The sequence below is a fragment of the Erpetoichthys calabaricus genome, chromosome 2 (assembly GCF_900747795.2).
Source record: "Erpetoichthys calabaricus chromosome 2, fErpCal1.3, whole genome shotgun sequence".
NCBI classification, from domain to species: domain Eukaryota; kingdom Metazoa; phylum Chordata; class Cladistia; order Polypteriformes; family Polypteridae; genus Erpetoichthys; species Erpetoichthys calabaricus.
The window spans coordinates 54248197-54265022 of record NC_041395.2 but is presented as its reverse complement, the minus strand read 5'-3'; the positions used below and the strand labels follow the sequence as shown (position 1 = coordinate 54265022).

General features: G+C 37.5%; 1 protein-coding gene across 16 annotated transcripts in view; it reads right to left on the bottom strand.

The window, feature by feature from the left end:
• The window catches only part of LOC114645898 (liprin-alpha-1-like), a 177950-nt gene that overhangs the window by 51741 nt on the left and 109383 nt on the right, over positions 1–16826 (bottom strand). For 14 of the 16 annotated variants that reach the window (XM_028793808.2, XM_028793809.2, XM_051922100.1 and 11 more), the window contains exons 11-16: positions 15036–15167; positions 6453–6515; positions 5965–6047; positions 5448–5592; positions 1781–2004; positions 1238–1475 (exon numbers count right to left, since the gene is read on the bottom strand). In XM_028793808.2, coding sequence (XP_028649641.2) covers positions 1238–1475; positions 1781–2004; positions 5448–5592; positions 5965–6047; positions 6453–6515; positions 15036–15167 — 885 coding nt within the window. The remainder of the gene's footprint in view (positions 1–1237; positions 1476–1780; positions 2005–5447; positions 5593–5964; positions 6048–6452; positions 6516–15035; positions 15168–16826) is intronic. The other 2 variants (XM_051922095.1, XM_051922092.1) reach the window with 1 other exon arrangement.

Below are 16826 nucleotides of genomic sequence, written 5' to 3'. Positions count from 1 at the left end.
TAATTTTTTTGCTTTGGTCTTAAAATGGACATTGTTCTGTAGACTGTAGATTTTACTTTACTACAGGTTTGGCTCAAAGTTAGACCCTACTTTGTCATCAAAGTCGCTGCTCGACTTTGGGAACCTGGAAGAGACGTTTCACACTATCTATAACTGTAATACCAGCCTGGGTTATGACCTACGTTTAAAAATGGTGAGTAACAACCAGGATTGGAAAGTCGCCCAGGACTTTTTTTTTTTTTTTTGTAAATCCAAATATGCATATCTTCAGTGTTCTTACAAGCACCATATATTCTAGTCATATGCCAACATATTTGCCATTTCTTTTGCTACACCGTTCCCATCGGCATTGAATTTAGGCATGTATATCAATATTCACCTGAATGCTAGTTTTATCCAGGATGTGGAGTATGTATTGGTGCAAATCTACATGAAACGTCTCAGTTTATGAAAATGTGATTTAAAATTGCTCTCTCTGCTGACTAGCAGTGGTCAACAAAATCATAATGCAACAAAACTATGCAAGATTTCATTTTTAAACTGAAGTTAAGCTTTGTCTGATTTTCCATAACATGTACCAGTTTTTTGCTGACCTCTGAGAAATACAATGCAAACTATTCTATTGTTTCATTTGACAACATGTTGAAATGTAATCAGATTTTTCAGTTTTCACAATAATACATACAACACAAAGAACATAACATTATCAATTAAATTAGAACTGAGAAAGAGGAGATTCACTCATCTATTTTTGACTCCAACAATTACGGCTCAGAGTCCACACCTGCCTTGACAGAGTGCCTATCAGTCACAGAGCACACTAACACATACATCAATTCAGAATCAATTTAAGGTTGGCAATGCAAGCAATATTTGTGTGTTTATTCAAGCTGACAAAAACCAGGATATAACCCTGATGTTTAGTACATTCTTTTCCATTTCAATAGATGTCACACAGCATTTATTCTGGAATGCAAAGAACTGAGATAATGAGTGAAGTATTATACTTTAAACTGTTGTAAAGCAGGTACAAGTTCAATGCCAGTCTTCTTTGTGATCCTTCTGTGTGACTTCATAGGCTCTCTTTTTTTTTTTTTTTATTAAATAAAGGTTAGGTCAAACTAATTTAATAGAGCCTTCATTCCTGAGGAAATACCTTAAAACAATATGAGTGAAAATGTTATGTACAAAAAAAAAAAAAAAAGCACAAGAAGCTTGATTTTTTTTTTTGACTTACCAAAGTCATGATGCCAAGCCGATCAACTTCTCGTGCTGGACTACGTGGGGCTCTTCTTGGGGTTGAACTCCCACTACCTGGAGGAGATGATCCTGCCAAAGAGGAACCAGTAAAGGAAGGAGGGAGGGAACTCATGGACCTAAACCTGCTTCCAAGATTGTCTAAGCTTCCACTGCCCACTCTGCTTTCGATTTCTTCTGCCCGCAGGACTGTTGTCTCTTTCTCTTCCTGAATCATCCTGAAATAAGTCAGCTTACAATTAACAGAAAATATGAAGCATTTTTAAAATGTAATAGGAAGCTTTAAATAAAAGGAGCGTCAAAATTAAAAGATGTGCGTTTATTACTAGTGTTATCAGATAAGGGGGGTGGTGGTGGTTAGAAAATTCACTAATAACCCATGCCACAACGTGAAAACATGCAGGTTGCATGAAGTTTATCAATAAGTAAGCATCAGACAATATAGATTTAACATTAACATTAGAATTGTAGGTTTAGTAATTTAATTATTTTACCATACATTTGGAAACTAAACTTTACATACCGAATTTCATTATTAATAGCATCCAATTGCTCTTGAAGCATCATTGCTAATGTTTGGGCATCAGCTTGACCACTTGGAGATAGCAGATCAACAGAACTAAAAATTGTCTCTCTATCATCCTCAACATCAGACATATCAACATCACTTTCAAATGCTTGTGCCACATTTGCTAAGACATTAGCTTGCTGCACTCGTTCCCATTCTTGCTCATTGAGCGTCTGTACCTTGCCAAAAAAAATAAAAATAAAAATCACACCAAAGAACACATTACAGCTTAAGTCACTTAGACATTGACACATGCAAAATGTCAATAACTGCAAACATTTTGTAAAAGATGTCAATAAAATAATTCAAGATTAACATCTTGTGGAAAAACATAAGTCACTTAATCTGCTACTGCACACAATGTTCAAATATGCAATCAAGTACTATGTAGCATACCTGTAAAGTGGCTTAGGATGGATGCTATACAAAGATAAAATTTGTTGTTTGTTAAAAGGAAATAATGCTTTACTTTCGTGATAAAATCTGACAGGGATGGAAATGTCTATCCAATCAGGAGCCAACAAAATGCATCATAAAAGAGATACTAAATTATCACTCAATAATGTGGCCTACCAAAAATTTCTTTGTAACTTCATAATGTAAACTTTGGATTAGAATAATCTTTCTGCTTATATATAATAAATTTAATAACCAGCTAATACCTAAAGAGGTATACAACTTAAGAGAAGCAGACTAAAAAATAAAACCATATACTGAACATAATTCCTACATAAGAACATTCACAAATGACTGAAAACTTTCAAGCTCAGTTGGTGATCTAGGTTTTCCCTATTTTTTTATCCTGATATGTTCTGAGGTTACATGTTTCTGCTTCAACTACATAACTTAGTAGTTGGTTCCAGATTACCAAGATCAACTACAGATAGACAGAACTTTATGTGAAGACGTGCTTTATGACTTCAGTCTTAAATACATTTTCTCTTACTTTTCACCAGTGTCTAAGTATGTGGTTTCACGATCAGTTTTATGGATACCATTTTTAAAGGCATGGATTAGGTCTCCATGCATCCTTCGGGTCAAGATTGAACATGTTTCTTTAACTTCTTAGTCAGCCAGAGCAAGATAAACTCTTGAGATCAGTGATGGATTATTTTTTCTCTTCTATGCACAGCTTCCAGAACAGCTAGGAGGTTCTATTTATAACTTGGTGACCAGATATGAATACAGTATTACAAATGCAGTTTCACCAAAACAGAGTCTGATCTATTGATTTATGTAGTACTCAACCGGTTTTAGATGATATCCAAATATTTTTTCTCTGCCCTTTAAATTGCTTTTGCACATTACCTAGACGATAGGAAGGTTGTATCAAGTTGTGTCAATGTAACCTCTTTCAGAGGTTGCTTCTTGTAGGATACCATTGCTTATATTGCGTTTATAGTTAATGTTCCTTCAGCTGCGCTTTTCACTTCTCTGCATTAAATGACATTTTAAAAGTATGCACTTTGTTATGGAGATACACAAGATCTTTTTTGAACTGCTTTTGCTGCCATCATAGTATTTGCTATTCCTATAATTTTAGTGTCTCATGCGAATGTCACATGTTTTCTAACTATATCAAAGTCTAGGTCCATAAACATACAGTAAATTGCAAAGAGTTGCGACCCCAAACACTGATCTCCGATAGACAGTGCTAATGAACTTGCCACACGTTTAGCATTCTCCCATTCTCCTTTTATTACTCTTCCTCAAACCTATTAACTCTTTGGAAGTGGAGATCTGTAGTATTGCCATGGCTGAAAAGACTTGATATTTTCTATACTTGTGAATACATTGTTGAAATAGGAAAAAATAACTAACCAACTGAAAATAAGGAATATTTCTTCATCGGGCCAAATAAATAAGATACACAAATAAAAATGAGACATTCATAACATGTAAATCTAAAGCTAGTCTCACGGGGCCAAATGTGATTCTCTTGACAATGCACATCTCGGGACAACCTGATAAAAAGTGTGTAGTGAGTATTGTCAAAATCCGCTGCTGCAAAGGCTAAATCCACAGGGCTTCTTCTTTAAACACCCGCCCACAATTACTAGTCTGTGCATTTTAAATCCCCACTGGGGTTTCAGAGAGAGAGAGAGAGACTGATAAAAAGACTTGATGATGAGAGATAGTAAAAAGATAAAATTGTTGTTATCTATGCAGGAGTTCAATACCACTAGGTAATAATTACTTTGCACGTTGCAACGAGCACACACAGGTAGACCACAGCAGCTACTGGGCTCCTCACATTTTAGAAGTGCTGTCTTCACTGTTGTCTGTCTGCTATATCTTTGTTATTTTAATTATTGCATCACTATATGACATAACAAAAACAGTTTAGATATGCGCTGTGGTCTATGGACATACAACATGTTAAAATGCTGTGACTACTTTGTCTTGACATGTTTGCATTACCAGTTAGACAGTAATGTTAAATTACTTTATTTGTTTGGACATGTAGTCAGACGGTGGATGCTGTGCAGCCTCATCTATGTATTGTATTTACTGGTACTGTTAGGCACATTTCTTGATTCAAGTGTGCTCATTACTGAAATCTGCATCTCCTGTGGCTCTTCATTACCAGCTCTCTTAAAGGTAGACCTCTTGATGGAGTGTGACAAAGTTTACTTGAAACGCAGGTTTTGAAGTTAATATTTTCATCAATATAGCTGCCAATAATTGCAATATACAACAACAATACTCACATTTACCATTTATCCATTAATGCAGTTGAATGAAGTTTCAATAATCTGATGCTGCAGTAAAGTTTTTTTCCTTGCATCAGGTTATATTTAATTTTTTAAAACATACAATGCGCTCTCTGTAAAAGCAACATTTTTTTTGTAGACAGCTCGTTGCAAACAGAAGCTTGTTCTCTTTCTGACCAGGTTCACAAGAGCACCTCTGAGTTTTTGCAGTTCAAAATCACCACACCTGCTTCATGAAGCGTTGGATTAATTTAGAAATGTTATACGCAGTGACCCGTCTAATTGATCCCACACAGTTTTTAAGCAGAATTCACACAATGGTTACCTCCAAATGTAGATATTATATGCCTGGCTTCAACGAGACTAGTCTAAAGGAAACAATGAGGCAATTAACTGCTCAGTTGATTTGTTACATCAGCGTTATGGTTTTAATAAAATTTCATTAACGGGCTGTCATGATATATTTCACTATGTTAAGAACTCTCAAAATATTCATTCATGACTACCTCTATCCACCTTGCAGTCTGTTCAATAAAAAACAACCAACTACACTAGAATTGATCAATTTGATGTCAAAATTAAGAACAGATGTTGGCATCTTGCTATTCACTAATTCATATTAATATAAAATAAATGAAAAAAAAATACAATTTTAATGTAAAAATAATAAATTCAATACAATAACGGATCTTTACAATAAACTTACATGTTTCTGTTATCCAGGGAGAAAGCAAGGAAGATTTGAAAAATAAAGAGAAATCATTTAAGACATGCAGTCACAGTTGAAACTCAAAAGTAAATGCTTCAAACATACCTAATATCACACACATTAAGGGAAATGAAAGTCATTTTAAGTCAACTACTTGTCAAAAAAGGTAAATTAATAATAAACTGTTTTGTTATCTCACTTTTGATGGCTCATCTCGAAGAGCAGCCAGGCGACCTTTCTGAGGGCGTCGCAAAACTGAGGCACTATAGTGGTCTGTTTGACTATCCATCACAGAGGAAGAAACAGGAAACCTGAAATCTGGAGTACTACCAAGCTGAGAACGACTGAAAGAAAAAAAATATGCATTTGGTTTTTCATGTATATTCTATTTTCATTTGAAAGCTACTTCTGATGGAGGATTCCCGGGCATTTTGATTTAATTTGTTTAATAAAAACATATTTTGAATATAGGTGATATTCAAAATCCCCTCAATTCTTGACAAAAAAAAAATTGCTAGGACTGGCAAGCTTTGTTAGGCTGAATAGCCTGTTCTTGTCAAAATGTTTGCTATGTTCTTATATTATTTGTTCTTCCTTAAATATACTCACACATTACTTACAAACATATTAAGTACAGTTAAAAAGCACATATGGCTCTTTCCCCATTGATAGAATTTCACACAGTCACTAAAACACAACATGTAAAGGGTTCTTACTTATGATTGAGTGAAGAATTACTTCTCAACTTCATCTGGTCAATTTCTGCTCTCAAATTTTCAATTTCAATTACAAGTTGCTCCTAAAAAAATGAATCAGAAATTTTACAATGCATTCCTCATTTCTAGTAATAATCACCCATCCATTCAGTTCAGTGTCACAGGAAGCCTAACCTAACAGTTTTAACAACAAGGCAGGACAAAACCCTGCATATGGTACTAGTCTATCATGTGCATGCATCCTTACTTATTCATATTGGAACAATTACATTTTTTCCAATTAACCTAACATGTGTTTTGGTGTATGGGTGGAAAACCCAATCAAATTAAAACCCAGGAGGCAGCACACAAACCAATATACCACCGCGTTGCCAACACAATAAGAATGAAATACACGTTTTCAAAAAAACACTCAGTCCACTATCTGATTTCCAAAAAATTGGGCCAAAAATTAATTAAAGAGATTTGAAAATATTGACCTGACTTACCTTTTCATGATGTGCATCTTCAAACATTTTTTTTGTTGTTTCTAAATCCCGAATGAGGGCATTCTATTGGGATGAACAACAACAATCAATGAAAAAAGAATAAAAGAAAATCTACATATAACTACACATCACAGTACAGTATTGTATACTTGAAAACAGTGTCTTGTCTCTTCTGCAGCAAATTCTTATCAAAGCTAATTTGTATTGCAGAATGTTTTTTTGCCACAAGGTAAAGAAGAGTTAGACAAGCTGATGGGTTGCTGCCTTAAAAGCTAGTGTAGTATGCCCAGTGGGGGCTGGGCGGTCTTTTTACCTTTGAAGCCATGATATCTAAGACTTAAAAATGAAGTAAGGACTGCGTTTTTTTGTTACTGGCATATCTATGTTAGATAGATAAATACATACTAATTTATTCTTATTTTTTTTTTCCTCGCATGTAAAGTTTTATTTAGGGGTGGGAATTGATTAAAAATATTAATTGCATAAATGTATGTAATTAATCACGATTAATCATATCTAACATTAAGACATGTCATTATAAAATGACTACATAATTCATGAAGTATACAGAGTCAAAAATTAAAAAAAAAAATTAATGGCATAGTTTAAACTTAAACGACCTTTAACCTGATCTTTGAACAAAATACTACATGAGCAAATCCAACCTATGTTTGAAGGCCTTCCTTAAATGGCAAGTTGAAAAGAAAGCTGTAGGAAAATGAGACCAATGTATTAATTATCAAATTGGCTGGTATATGAGACACAGCCATATTAAAGTAAAAATTAACTGATTGACCGTTGACTTTGAATGCACTGCTGAAGACTGATTTAACTGAAAGAATAAGTATCTCTTAAATGGGCATACATCAAAACTTGCATTAAAACATTGTAAATACTATTCTCAATTGTTCATCACCATGAACTTCTTGATAATTATACTTGAGTGTTTTTTAACTGGTGCATCGTAGAAACAAGAGTGTAGTGTTCCTGGGTCCAGACCTGAGAGTGACACACTCCTTAGGTGGTTAAGACTCATCTGAGGAAGACAGCTATGTGATTGCAGTTTTGTGGTCACAACACTTTGCACTTTAGCAGCCTGGAGACATGTCAGGGATCCGTCTGCCCGGGTGCATGTTCGCCAGTGACTCTCGCAGAGCTGTGGGATATTGGGTATACGAGCTGCCTCTGACCTCGGGTGAGGTAGAGAGAGGACTACCTATATGAGTGGGAAAAGGGACAAAGCAGCTAGGAAATGCATCCAAAGTGCTAACTGAGTGCTGTGTCTATGACCTGCAATCTCAGAGCTGCTTATTTTGCCTCCCCATGTCCTGTCTGTTCAGACAGCTTAGCACATGTAAAGATTTAATGCTTCTGTGGTTGGTAGAATCATGGTGTGCCTTGATATTTTTTTGGGTTACAAAAAGTGTGCCACCACAGAAAAATGGTTGGAAAACACTGCTCTACCTGCACCTTTGCTCCTGGCACACTAAAAAAAGAACTCTGTGGCTGCTATCTCGCTTAAATACAGACAGCGTGCATTAGTTGGATAGTTATGTTGTGTACTTTGCATATATTATATAAGATACTGCAAACTGGAATCATGAGTAGGGATAATCATTACACGTCTATTTTGTAGAATTTTGTCATTATCATTATATTAGAGCAGTCAGCGATGTTAAATACAGAGGTACTAGAGACTTATTTTGGTTTTAATGCCACTAAAAATAACTTACTTAGTACTTATGTGATATGACTTTCATGCAATCTTCTTACAGAAACTTTTTTTTTTTCATTTAATTCCCCCCCCTCACACTTTTTTCTAGCATTGCACAAGAACTGCCGTAACCCCATCCCCACCCCCTTTCCTTCCATGTATATCAGTATGTATAAATCGAGAAAATTAACGCCAGTGCTACATATTGACATGTGGTGTATCGCTGTGAACCATGTAATATGAAATGTTAAACCTTTAAATGAAAATTTTATTTCTAAAATCTTTAAAGGCAGCATATAAATACAGTACTGGATGTGTATGTAATCCTTTAGGTACACACTTATTTGTAGCATTGTTTCCTAATGTTTAAAAAAAAAATTAGCAGAAATGAAATAGATTTTCTTTATGAACAGACTCCACCTGACACACTTATGTCTCATTTCCCAATTTCATCATATTATAAAAGGGCTATATGCCTCTAATGTACAATACACTTTCAATTTCTTACAATGCAGACATATCTAAATAATATTAACAGACCTCCTTTCAATAAATAATTGAAAACATATATAGTGCCTTTCACAGTGCACAATGAAGTTATACCCTTCTGTAAGTGAAGGGGTTATTCCTGGCAAGAGAGGTAACTATTACAAGCACTATTCGTGGGTGCATAAAACACTCCACCAGGCAGACAATGTGCAAGTCCTATAATGTTAGGATTAATGAGGTAGTTACAGCTTTGTTTATTTAGTACTCGATTGCTCTTTATTTTGCCCACTCCACTGCATACATTGTTGTTAATAAAGCAACAATATTGGCCTCCTTGGCATTTATTTTAGGTTTAGGAGCAACTGAGGAGTGTTCCTACAATACATATAGTAAAAGACTTTTTAATCTACACAGCAGTCTCTGGCCTGTCTTTCAGAGGCCTCTACCTTAAGACAAACAGTCAATCTATAATAATCAGTAGATGCTTATTGTCATTGTTCAGGCTGAATCAAATTACATATTGTAAGTGGAAGCTGGCAGCTCCTCAATTCAAAATTTAAAACGTTAGTTCTTCTCCTCTGCTTTGTACCTAACAAGGTGTTTTTTTTCCCCAAAGATTTGCTTGTACTAATAGCCTAAGTAAAACTAAATAGACTAGCCAACCCACGGAGTAGCATACGCCGCATAATTTTGTATCGATGGGTGAACACTTCCTGAAAGACACAGTTGTCCAAATGGGGTTGGTTTTGAGGATACGACTGTAGGTGAATGAAAAGATGTAACTCTGGAGAGGGCAACATACAATACAGTGTTTTACACGCTGCATACATCGATTCACATCGAAGTTCAGACACTGCTAAGACCATGGAATACCCCTCGCAAACTGTTTTACACGCTGCATACAGCGATTCACATCCACGACAAATATGATTCTTCTTAGATGGTGCTGTCGCGTCCACCTTCGCTCTCGAAGCATACACACTGCCTGGTCATGTGCCCGCTCGCAAAAGCAACTAACAGAGACCCCCGCCCACCAACTGTAACTATATACATCGGACTTCCAATACAACTCGGAGTCCTGCCACGTGCAAGACACTGCTATCGTGGGCTGCATCAGGAGTGGGCAGGAGGAGGAGTATAGGGACCTAATCAAGGACTTTGTTAAATGGTGCGACTCAAACCACCTACACCTGAACACCAGCAAAACCAAGGAACTGGTGATGGATTTTAGGAGGCCCAGACCCCTCATGGACCCCGTGATCATCAGAGATGACTGTGTGCAGATGGTGCAGACCTATAAATATCTGGGAGTGCAGCTGGATGATAAATTAGACTGGACCGCCAATACTGATGCTCTGTGCAAGAAAGGACAGAGCCGGTTATACTTCCTTAGAAGGCTGGCGTCCTTCAACATCTGCAATAAGATGCTGCAGATGTTCTATCAGACGGTTGTGGCAACTGCCCTCTTCTATGTGGTGGTGTGCTGGGGAGGCAGCATTAAGAAGAAAGACGCCTCACGCCTGGACAAACTGGTGAGGAAGGCAGGCTCTGTTGTTGGCATGGAGCTGGACAGTTTAACATCTGTGGCAGAGCGACGGGCGCTGAGCAGGCTCTTGTCAATTATGGAGAATCCACTGCATCCACTGAACAGGATCATCTCCAGACAGAAGAGCAGCTTCAGCGACAGACTGCTGTCACTGTTCAGCTCCACTGACAGATTGAGGAGATCGTTCCTCCCCCAAACTATGAGGTAAACGTTAACATTTAACATTATACAAAGTTATTGTCTGTTTTTTTTACCTGCATTATTATCAATCTTTAATTTAATATTGTTTATTGTATCAGTATGCTGCTGCTGGAGAATGTGAATTTCCCCTTGGGATTAATAAAGTAATATTCTTAAAGGGGTAGGTTCATTTGTTACACACAAAGACAGTTGCTTTAAAACATTATATACGATCATAAAACACAATTCCCGTTTCCTTTTTACATACCTAATATTCTTAGTGTAAGGTTTAATCAATACTAATGTGTTTAATGTTCAAAGGTATTAAATTCTCTAAAAGCAACAGGATTGTCATCACAAGCCTCAAAACATAAAGCTAATGTTTTAATAGGCAAAGGGTTCATCAGTTTTTCAAGTGTCCACAAAATAGCTACATTTTTCTCCACAGTAAGAGCAGCCTATTACCTGCACACATTTCTACTATGTGCACTTTTGTTCCATGTGTATTTTGCACCATCCGCTGCTGTCCCATGTACCATGAGTACAGTGATCAGGCTGATCAAAGTAACTATAGACCAGTAATCTTAACATGGATCACAGGTAAAATGATGGAAACAATTAAGGAGCCCCAAATGTCCAGAAATGGTATTGGTAAACAGTCAGCAAGGATTCAGACAAGAGAGATCATGTTTCTTTAATATGCTGAAATGCTATGAGGAAGAAACAAAAGCAAATGATGTGGAAGGGTACATCACAGGGTGTGAGGGAAAGGATTTTAGAACTAATTTATTGAGTCATTTTAGTTCTTACTTGGAAGCTTGACAGGTGTTAGCACACGTTTGCCACTTAAACTGTATAATGCCATTTAGTGGCTTGGAGGACCCGCATATAGAAGCTGATGGCAGCCAATAAATTGTTAGTGGTAAGCGCCGAAGGACATGACAAAGGTGGCACAGTAGGGAGAGGACTCAGGCACAATGGTCTCTCTGTGGGTAGACGCTAAGGTGGCAGAAATAACAGGAAAGATCTGGTACATTGAGGTGATGGAGAGGGGAACAAAGCTGAATAGGAGGAGTTGGGGGTTTCAAAATGTTTTAGATGCCGTGACTATATTCAGTGTGTGTGTCAGTATATACTGTGTATGTATACATATATACACAAACAGTAATATGAAAAAGTTTGGGAACCCCTCTTAATTCTTTTGTTTATCATTGGCTGAGTTTTCAAAGTAGCAACTTCCTTTTAATATATGACATGCTTTATGGAAACAGTAGTATTTCAGCAGTGACATTAAGTTTATTGGATTAACAGAAAATATGCAATATGCATCATAACAAAATTAGACAGGTGCATAAATGTGGGCACCCCAACAGAGATATTACATCAATACTTAGTTGAGCCTCCTTTTGAAAATATAACAGCCTCTAGACACCTCCTATAGCCTTTGATGTGTCTCTGGATTCTGGATGGAGGTATTTTTGACTATTCTTCCATACAAAATCTCTCCAGTTCAGTTAAAATTTGATGGCTGCCGAGCATGGAACGCCTGCTTCAAATAATCCCATAGATTTTTGATGATATTCAAGTCAGAGGACTGTGACGGCCATTCCAGAACATTGTACTTCTCCCTCTGCATGAATGCCTTTGTAGATTTTGAACTGTGTTTTGCGTCATTGTCTTGTTGGAATATCCAACCCCTGTTTAACTTCAACTTTGTGACTGATGCTTGAACATTATCCTGAAGAATTTGTTGATACTGGGTTGAATTCATCATGATTGGACACACCGGTCTATGAAGTTCAAGGCTTAATGAGCTAATCCAACCAATTTGGTGTTGCAAGTAATCAGTATTGAGCAGGTACATGCATTCAAATCAGCAAAATTACAAGGGGACCCAAATTTTTAAACAGCCAGTTTTTCACATTTGGTTTAATTTCATACAACTAAATACTGCTTCACTAAAAAGCTTTGTTCAGAAAACACCCCTGTACTCAGATGTTCCTAGGAAATGAAAGACATACCACTGTTATCTTTTTTGTTGAAAGTAAATTATTATGCAGGCTGAGAGGGGTTCCCAAACTTTTTCATATGGCTGTATACATATAGTATGTACTGTATGTGTGTATGTATGTATGTGTGTATGTATGTATGTATGTGTGTATGTATGTATGTATTGTGGCAGGAGGCTGGGGGGCAGACCCAGCCGGGATGCCTGGAAGGATCAGGAGATGGTTTATACATCCCCCGGGCCACGAGGGGGCAACCGCCCTGGATGTTGAGTGGACCACGGGGAAGGAGCAAGGAGGCTCAAGCCCATTGGGGCCCGTGGCCACCGCCAGGGGGCGCCCCAAATGTCATGGAGCCCAGGAAACATGCACTTCTGCCACACCTGGGAAGGTGGAGGAAGATCCTTCAAGCGATGCCCGGAGTGCTTCCGGGTGCAAGGGCAGCACTTCCGCCACACCAGGAAGTGCTGCTGGAAGGACGTCATCAGGCACCTGGAGCACATCCAGGTGGAAATAAAAGGCGCCACCTCACTCCCATCAGGGAGCTATAGTCGGGAGAGGGGGCAGGATGAAGCTCCCCGTGAGGAGAGGAAAGGCGGCCCACGGACACTGCGAGAGGCCCATGTTAAAGGCGATTGGTGCAGGAGCACTTTGTGTTGTGGGGACTTTATTGCAAAAATAAACGTGTGCTTTTATAAAAAAAGTGGTGTCTGTCTGGTGGTGTTCGGGTGTATCTCACAGTATATATGCATACATATATATATATATATATATATATATATACTGTATATATACACATATACGTATACATACATACATACATACAGTGGTGTGAAAAACTATTTGCCCCCTTCCTGATTTCTTATTCTTTTGCATGTTTGTCACACAAAATGTTTCTGATCATCAAACACATTTAACCATTAGTCAAATATAACACAAGTAAACACAAAATGCAGTTTGTAAATGGTGGTTTTTATTATTTAGGGAGAAAAAAAAAAATCCAAACCTACATGGCCCTGTGTGAAAAAGTAATTGCCCCCTGAACCTAATAACTGGTTGGGCCACCCTTAGCAGCAATAACTGCAATCAAGCGTTTACGATAACTTGCAATGAGTCTTTTACAGCGCTCTGGAGGAATTTTGGCCCACTCATCTTTGCAAAATTGTTGTAATTCAGCTTTGAGGGTTTTCTAGCATGAACCGCCTTTTTAAGGTCATGCCATAGCATCTCAATTGGATTCAGGTCAGGACTTTGACTAGGCCACTCCAAAGTCTTCATTTTGTTTTTCTTCAGCCATTCAGAGGTGGATTTGCTGGTGTGTTTTGGGTCATTGTCCTGTTGCAGCACCCAAGATCGCTTCAGCTTGAGTTGACGAACAGATGGCCGGACATTCTCCTTCAGGATTTTTTGGTAGACAGTAGAATTCATGGTTCCATCTATCACAGCAAGCCTTCCAGGTCCTGAAGCAGCAAAACAACCCCAGACCATCACACTACCACCACCATATTTTACTGTTGGTATGATGTTCTTTTTCTGAAATGCTGTGTTCCTTTTACGCCAGATGTAACGGGACATTTGCCTTCCAAAAAGTTCAACTTTTGTCTCATCAGTCCACAAGGTATTTTCCCAAAAGTCTTGGCAATCATTGAGATGTTTCTTAGCAAAATTGAGACGAGCCCTAATGTTCTTTTTGCTTAACAGTGGTTTGCGTCTTGGAAATCTGCCATGCAGGCCGTTTTTGCCCTGTCTCTTTCTTATGGTGGAGTCGTGAACACTGACCTTAATTGAGGCAAGTGAGGCCTGCAGTTCTTTAGACGTTGTCCTGGGGTCTTTTGTGACCTCTCGGATGAGTCGTCTCTGCGCTCTTGGGGTAATTTTTGGTCGGCCGGCCACTCCTGGGAAGGTTCACCACTGTTCCATGTTTTTGCCATTTGTGGATAATGGCTCTCACTGTGGTTCGCTGGAGTCCCAAAGCTTTAGAAATGGCTTTATAACCTTTACCAGACTGATAGATCTCAGTTACTTCTGTTCTCATTTGTTCCTGAATTTCTTTGGATCTTGGCACGATGTCTAGCTTTTGAGGTGCTTTTGGTCTACTTCTCTGTGTCAGGCAGCTCCTATTTAAGTGATTTCTTGATTGAAACAGGTGTGGCAGTAATCAGGCCTGGGGGGTGGCTACGGAAATTGAACTCAGGTGTGATACACCACAGTTAGGTTATTTTTTAACAAGGGGGCAATTACTTTTTCACACAGGGCCATGTAGGTTTGGATTTTTTTCTCCCCTAAATAATAAAAACCATCATTTAAAAAACTGCATTTTGTGTTTACTTGTGTTATATTTGAATAATGGTTAAATGTGTTTGATGATCAGAAAACATTTTGTGTGACAAACATGCAAAAGAATAAGAAATCAGGAAGGGGGGCAAATAGTTTTTCACACCACTGTACATACATACTGTACATACATGTGTGTGTGTGTGAATGCTTTGTTTGTATAAAATACAAAACTCTAACACTTAAAATCAATTTTAGAGAAAGTAACAATTTCAGAGGTACAAAAATACTTAAAAATTAAGATATTTTCTTATTTCAAATGTCCTTAATAAATATAAAAATAAACAACCAAAACAGACCAACATAGGTAGTACCTTATCTTCTAAAGCTGCCATTCTTTCTTTTAGATGAAGCTGTAATCTTTCATTTGATTCAGACAGAAGTTTATCAACAGTTTCGGACAATCGCTTGTTATGTTCCTCATTCATTTTCTCTCTCTGTCGAGCCTTAAAGAAAAAAAAAATTGTAAATACATACCTGTATATAAATATAAAAGCAGAGAGACAGAGACACAATGTCAGGCAGAATGAAAAAGTCAATGTGAATGAAAAGAAGTTTTGACACTACCAAAAAAAAAAAATTACATATTAAAACACTTCTGCTTTCAGTATTAGCAATGTTGGGCCATAAGCCAATGTTACAGTTGGAGGGGATGTCAAACTTGACTACAGCTGCTGATCTTGTTTCCCGAGTATGTTCGATAATATGAATCAAAATTACAGTTTAAGTCAAATTAGATGATTGGAAATGAGAAGCTGTGCTGACCATTTCATATACAAAAGTATCACTAGCCATACAAAGGCTTTATACGTAAGGCAAACTCAGCTGCAATCTATACCCTTTTCCCCTTCCTGTTGTGATACATAAAACATGGAACATTAGACCTGTTAGATTTTGTCGGGGAGGTTCACTGTGTATGTAAGATTACATAAATGGTTGTAATGGGTGTGGGCCATGACTAGGCCAGGGACACTAACACTACGTAAGTTGGCAAATAAAAAAGCACTACAAAAATTGTGTAATGTGACATTGCCTACATGTGAATTGTGTGTGTACATTCCTAACAGGTTCCAATGGGCAGGGGAACTTATATAACTTATGAATGGGTCAGAGCCTTCAACCAAAAAACATAATGCTATGTTTAAAGGAGAAGCTGAAAGCCAGAACAAAATGAAGCTGAACCAATAGTTGAATCAAGCGATAGTGATGACAATGTGAACTGGTCAAAAAACTTTAACAAGGATAGTAAACCAGATTAATATAGTACCGTATAACTGAACTGCTGTGATATGCCTGGTGAATTTGGATGCCTGAAGGTTCATTGTGTTACAAGTAGGTGTAAGGCAAAATGACTGATTAAGAAGAAAGACAAGACTAGAGAGACATTTGCTTCCTAAGCACTGTACACAATGCAGGAACTGTGGTTTGTGTCAGGGGAAATGTGGAAATCACTAATCATTTCAATTTGGTAGTCTACAATAACAAAAGGAGTGCATCTATCATGTGGATCAGGGACTATTATTTTACCTTCCCACAAGTGTAGGCTGATCAAATCCTGAACATCAGTCTTTAAAACAATTACGAAAATATGATGAATCGTTTATTTAATATGAATTTATTAGTGTTATTGAGAAGAAGAAGAAAAGGCCTAAATGCCTCTTGTGTAGTAACAAGCTGACTATGGAGAGTATGAAACCAAATAAACTTAAAAGGCACTTTGAAACTATACACAAAGAATAAATGGAAAAGCTAAAATAATATTTTGAAAGAAAACAATGAGCTCAACAGTCAGCGGATGCAATTCAGAAGAGCAATGACTACAGGTGAGAAATCTCTGTGCGCATCATTTGAAGTGAGCTATCACATAGCCAAGGCTATGAAACCAAATAGCATCTCTGAGACATTGATTTTACCAGCAGCAACTAATATGGTGAAAACAGTATGTGGTGAGCATGAAGCACAAAAACCAAAGAATATACCCCTGTTTAATAATACAGTGAAACGAAGAATTTAGGCAATAGAAAAGAAAGAATCAAGACAGCACACTAATGGAGCGACTTAAAACTTCCCCAACCTACATTTTACAAATGGATGTTAGCACGGAT